Here is a 5924-nt window from a genome sequence, read left to right on the forward strand (position 1 = left end):
CACACACACACACACAAACGCGTGCTGTAAACTCAAAATGCATGTGTGTGTCTTCATCAAATCCCCTGATGTGTGTGAACACACACCGCAGAAATCAGCTTCTTAACCTGTGTTCTTGTCTTGCTTTCCCGTACAAATTTCTAAACGTTCTTAAACCAAGATACATTTACTCGAGAAGCAAAATGATGCACAATAAGTTGTTTTTTGAAGAATTCATCAAAATGAAGTAAGTTTAGGCTTAAAACAAGAACGAACGTGTGCCTGTGGAGTATGAAAAATTATTTTGCTTTCCCTTTGAAGTAAGAAATTTTTTCTGACCCCACTGGCAGATATTTTTTCTTCTTGTTTTAAGCATAAACTCACCTCATTTTGATTCATTTTCATAAAACAAGACTTAATATCTAGAGTCATTTTGCTTCAAGTAAATGCATCTTAATTTTAAAAAATGTTTAGACATTTGTACCGGAAAACAAGACAAAAATACCAAGTAAAAAAATCATTTTTGCAGTGCACATATGCTTTTGCATCAAAAAACAGAACTTTAAACTAGTCACATGATGCCAGGCATTTCTCGTCGTCCTCATTGGCAGCATTTGCTCAGGTTAAAAACAAAAAAAACTATTAAATGTTGTGTTTTTCAGCTACCGCGCACTGTGGCCGAACTGCTGAAGTTTGCGCAGCAGGATCTGCATGAGGTCGAAGGTCATGAAGCTGATGCCGACGGCGATGGGCCCTTTGACCCAGTTCATGCTCAGGCCCTTGTAGAGGCCGCGGATCACGCCCTCCTCCATCACGATCTCCCGCATGGTGCCCAAGATGCTGCCGTAGGTGTGTCCGGTGACTCCCGCCGTCTGCATGCGTCTGCGCACCACATCCAGCGGGTAAGAGGCCGACTGACCGATCAATCCTGCGCACGCACCGAACGCCAGACGCTCGTACGAGAACGGATGAGAGCGGCCCGTGTGCTCTGAAACAGCCAGAGGAGACAATACTGAATACTGAAAATAACTACTAACACATGGCTAAATTAAAAAATTTATATAAATATATAAAATGTAATAAAACACAATATATATGATAATGTACGTTAATAATAAATTAACTGTACCAGCACATCAGTGAGCAGCAGACAGCCCACCCTGATGCTTTTCTCATCTTGGCTGGGGATTTCAACCACGCAGACTTAAAGAGTGTGTTCCCAAAAATACACCAACACATAGACTTTCCTACACGGGGATAAAAAATGGCCAATTAAATAAAAAAATGTTAATAAATATATAAAATATAATAAATCATAATATACATGATAATGTACGTTAATAATAATAATAAATAAAAATGGACAATTAAAACATTTTTAATAAATATATAAAATATAATAAATCATAATATACATGACAATGTACGTTAATAATAATAATAATAAATAGAAAATGGCCAATTAAATAAAACATTTTTAATAAATATATAAAATGTAATAAAACATAATATACATGCTAATGTACATTAATAATAATAATTAACAGTAAAGAATATAAATAAAAATGGCCAAATAAATAAAACATTTTTAATAAATATAAAAAAGATAAAACAATATACATGATAATGTACGTTAATAATAATAATAATAATTAACAGTTAAGATTATAAATAAAAATGGCCAATTAAATAAAACATTTTAAATATTTAAAATGTAATATAAAATAATATTAATTAATTAATATTATATTAATAATATAATGAATATTTGAATATTAAAATGTAACTTTTTGATTGTGACTAGTTTTTTGGTAACAGCAACATTTCATTTGATAATATTAGTTAACGAACTAACAATGAAGAATACTTAGTGTTTATATTAATCTTAATTGATGTTTATTACAACATTTATTAAATTATTTCAAAAAAGTTTAATCTGTTAATATTATTTTCCTTTTTTACTTCATTTTAGTTCAGGTCTACTAAATAATATTAACAGATACAGATTTTTGCTTTTAATAATGTTTTAAAGGGGTCATATGATGCGATTTCAAGTTTTCCTTTCTCTTTGGAGTGAGAAACAATAATGTACAGTATGTGGAAAATAATGTGTTTTTTGAACCTTAAACCGCATAAACATTTCATTACACCAAATACACAAAATAATGTTAATTTTTAGCAGCATCATATGACCTCTTTAATAAATGCTGAAATTCACATTAACTAAGATTAATAAATGCTTTAAATGTTAATTTCAACATTTATTAATACATTATTAAAATCAAAAGTTGCATCTTTTAATATTATTTAATGGACCTAAAATGAACTAAAAATTCAAAATGTTTTTAAAGCATTTATTAATCTTAGTATTGCTACTTGCAACATTTCTTAATATATTGTTAAAATCTAAATTGGCATCTATTAATATTATTCAATGGACCTAAAATGAAAAAAAAAAAACTTTTAAAGCATTTATTAATCTTAGTTAAATGTTAATTTCAACATTTATTAAAACATTATTAAATTCAAAAGTTGCATCTGTTAATATTATTTAACGGAGCTGAATGAACAGCCATATTTTTATTAAATAACATTAACAAAGATTAATAAATATTGTAACAAATGTAATGCTTATTGTTAAAATTAGGCAACTAATGGGATCTTATTGAAAAGTCTTACTGTTTTTTGTGATGCAATTAAAATCTAAACTAAACACAGTCAATTATTTGAAACTAAAACAACACTGAAACCAAAATATAAATAATAATCAAATGGCAGCTGGTTAAATTTCAAAGCTATAATGACCCTGATTCACACAGAGTCGTGCTTTACCTGTGTGGATTTTCTTGAGCGTCTCGTAGGTGAAGAAGCTGAGTCCTGCATACGGCATGACGCCGAGGATGGTGGGAGTGAATCCTCTGTAGAGCGTCTGCAGCCCCTCCTCACGAGAGATTCGGACGAACACGTGCAGGATGTTACTGTACCTGACCAGCAACGACATCACACAACGACATCACAGTGACATCACACAACGACATCACACAATGACATCACACAGCGACATCACACAGCGACATCACACAGCGACATCACACAGTGACATCACTGTGACATCACTGTGACATCACACAACAACATCACACAGCGACATCACAGTGACATCACATCAAAACTCGCTTCATCTCATTTGTTCAACTGTCCAAGGGGCTTCAAGATGATTTAAATATGACGACAAAAGCATTACAATACGTCAAAACAACTAAAAATCTAAATGTTCTTTAATTGGATTCAACCCAACAATGTTTTGTTGTATTTGAAAAAACAGGATTCTCGCAGTCTTGGAAAACCTGGATTTATTTTTTTAAATTGTGATTTCTAGAACTGGGGTAGTCATGGAAATTAATTAAATATTAAAACACCATGATCAATTTTATAAAGAGCATACGTTTTTCTAGTTATGTCAAGCTCTAAAATATTTTATGAGGTAGAAATTGTGGGTTTTAAAAATCATTTTCAGTGTTATTTTAGTATTATATATATACTATTATAGTATTTATTAATATTTTATCTTTTAATATTTGAGCTTTTATTTTTACATTTTCAGTTTTTATTTTAATTTCAGTTTGTTTTGGTAATTTCATCATGTGCTTTTGTCATTTGTATTAGTTTTCATTTTATTGTTAACATTTTTATTTAGCTTTCATTTATTTTATTTCACTTTTAGTTTCATTTTCTATAGTACTTCATTTTAGTACTTAAACTTATTTCAGACTGATTTTCAAAACCTAATTTTATTTAATTTATTTTTTCAAACTGATTTTCAAATTCTGATTTGATTTTTTATTTCAAACCGATTTTCAAATTCTGATTTCATTTTTTATTTCAAACTGATTGTCAAATTCTAATTGTATAAATTTTTTTATTAGTTTATTAAGTTTAAGTTTTTCATCTAATATTTATACTGTATGTTATTTCAGTTAATGTTTTCAACATTGATCCTTATCCAGTAAATCACAAACATTTGAAAAGCCATTTACTGGTTAAAAAGTTTGGGATGCCTGAAGAACATTCAACACTTAAAACTTCTAGAATTCTGAAGTTATATTTTTCATTTTAATTATTTTAAATAGACTACTAATTTCTGAAAATTAAAGGGGTCATCGGATGCTACATGCACTTTTACATGTTGTTTGAACATAAATGTGTGTTGGCAGTGTGTGTACACAACCACCCTATAATGATAAAAATCCACCCAGTGTTTTTTTTTTTATCTCGTTAAATCATTTCCCTTTTCTCAAATCCAGTCGATCTCAGATGCCTGTCAGTGTGACGTCACACAGACAGGCCCCTCCCACGATAGTTTGATTGACAGTAGCGTTTCAGCACAGACCAGCCCTGAGTGACTGTCATCAGTCCGCCATTGTTTCACCGCTGGAGCAGATTTAGACAAGAATGACTCCTAAGCGATTGAGTTGTTCTGTTGTTGGATGTAATAATGAACATAGCAGTCGTCATTTACTCCTGACATCTGAGCCACTGAAGACACAGTGGATTACGTTTGTTTCTGAAGGGAATGCTCCTCCGATCTACCTAAATGCGTTTATGTTCACGCAAATCATTCGTGATCCAGCCTCATCTACAGAAGTCAGTATAAGGTTCTTTTATGAATCTTTGCAAATCCCCTTTCCTAATAACGTGCTAGTTAGCAAGTTCCACGGCTAAAGTAAACAGTCTCATGAGGATGGCTCGTCACCCCACAGTAGAGAGGGGAGGGGTCAGCAGAGCTCATTAGCATTTAAAGGAACATGCACTAAAACGACTTGCTGTAAACGGAGCTGTTTTTGACAGGGTAAAAAGGGTGTTGTTTTACACTACCACTGAGTAGTTTTAACCAAAGTATGTTGTAGACTTTTCATTAAGACCCTAAAGAATCATATCAACTTGTGAAAAATGGGCATCCGATGTCTTCTTTAACATAAATCAGTATAGTAAAACAAAATCCAAACTGTGTCATTCCAGCAGATGTAGCAGAGTAAACCTATCATCCAGTTTAGTCTGTGAGATGATGCAGGTCTTACATCTCTTTGGGTGTGACGGCCATGCGAGCTCGGACCATGTCCAGCGGATATGTGATCATGGCAGCCGTGGTTCCCGCCAGCGAACCGGCCAGCAGCCGCGGCACAGGCGGCAGAGCTCTGCAAAACAACATATTGTTTAATTTCTTATTTGTAAGCCGCTTTGGCTAAATGAACAAATGAAGAGTTCATTTGCAAAAACGGATAACTCCACTTTTATTTATTTTCATAAATCAATCCAAGTAATATCAATCAAACTGCAGTTCGGTTGTTTTGATTAAGTAATAATAACTCAAACAAATACAGGTAACTTACAAAATTATAGCGCTTGTTGGCTTCTACAGTAAAACCTGAACTCACGATGCCTTGAAAGTGGACGATACTGGGTTTTTTTTGACAAAATGTGTTTAGGGTTCAGATCGCGCTATATTTACATTTAGACATTTAGCAGATGCTTTTATCCAAAGCGACTTACAAATGAGGACAATGGAAGCAATCAAAATCAACAAAAGAGCAATGATATGCAAGTGCTATAACAAGTCTCAGTTAGCTTAACGTAGTACACATAGCAAGGTTGTTTTTTTTAAATTATATAATAAATAAAAAGAAAACAGATACAGATCCATCTCAATAAATTAGAATGTCGTGGAAAAGTTCATTTATTTCAGTAATTCAACTCAAATTGTGAAACTCGTTAGCAGTTAGTAAAGAGTGCAAGTCTAAAAGGGGCAAGTTTTTTTAAAAGTTTTTTTTTTATAAAGAATAGAATTAGAATAGAGAGTGCTAGAGTCAGAGGGTCAAATAAAGATGGAAGAAATGTGTTTTTAGCCGATTCTTGAAGATGGCTAAGGACTCAGCTGCTCAGATTGA

The 5924-nt window shown here is 32.5% G+C and overlaps 1 protein-coding gene across 2 annotated transcripts in view; it reads right to left on the reverse strand.

Moving 5' to 3' along the window:
• LOC107696381 (mitochondrial coenzyme A transporter SLC25A42) overlaps positions 1–5924 on the reverse strand; it is a 17233-nt gene that overhangs the window by 6987 nt on the left and 4322 nt on the right. The window contains exons 5-7 of one of the 2 annotated variants that reach the window (XM_016496685.1): positions 5058–5174; positions 2812–2963; positions 463–967 (exon numbers count right to left, since the gene is read on the reverse strand). In XM_016496685.1, the coding sequence (XP_016352171.1) occupies positions 642–967; positions 2812–2963; positions 5058–5174 (595 nt within the window). In that variant the 3' untranslated portion in view covers positions 463–641. Of the gene's footprint in view, positions 1–462; positions 968–2811; positions 2964–5057; positions 5175–5924 lie in introns of those variants that run through there. The other variant, XM_016496694.1, reaches the window with a different exon arrangement.

The sequence above is a fragment of the Sinocyclocheilus anshuiensis genome, unplaced genomic scaffold (genome assembly GCF_001515605.1).
Source record: "Sinocyclocheilus anshuiensis isolate Anshui unplaced genomic scaffold, SAMN03320099.WGS_v1.1 scaffold217, whole genome shotgun sequence".
Lineage (NCBI taxonomy): Eukaryota > Metazoa > Chordata > Actinopteri > Cypriniformes > Cyprinidae > Sinocyclocheilus > Sinocyclocheilus anshuiensis.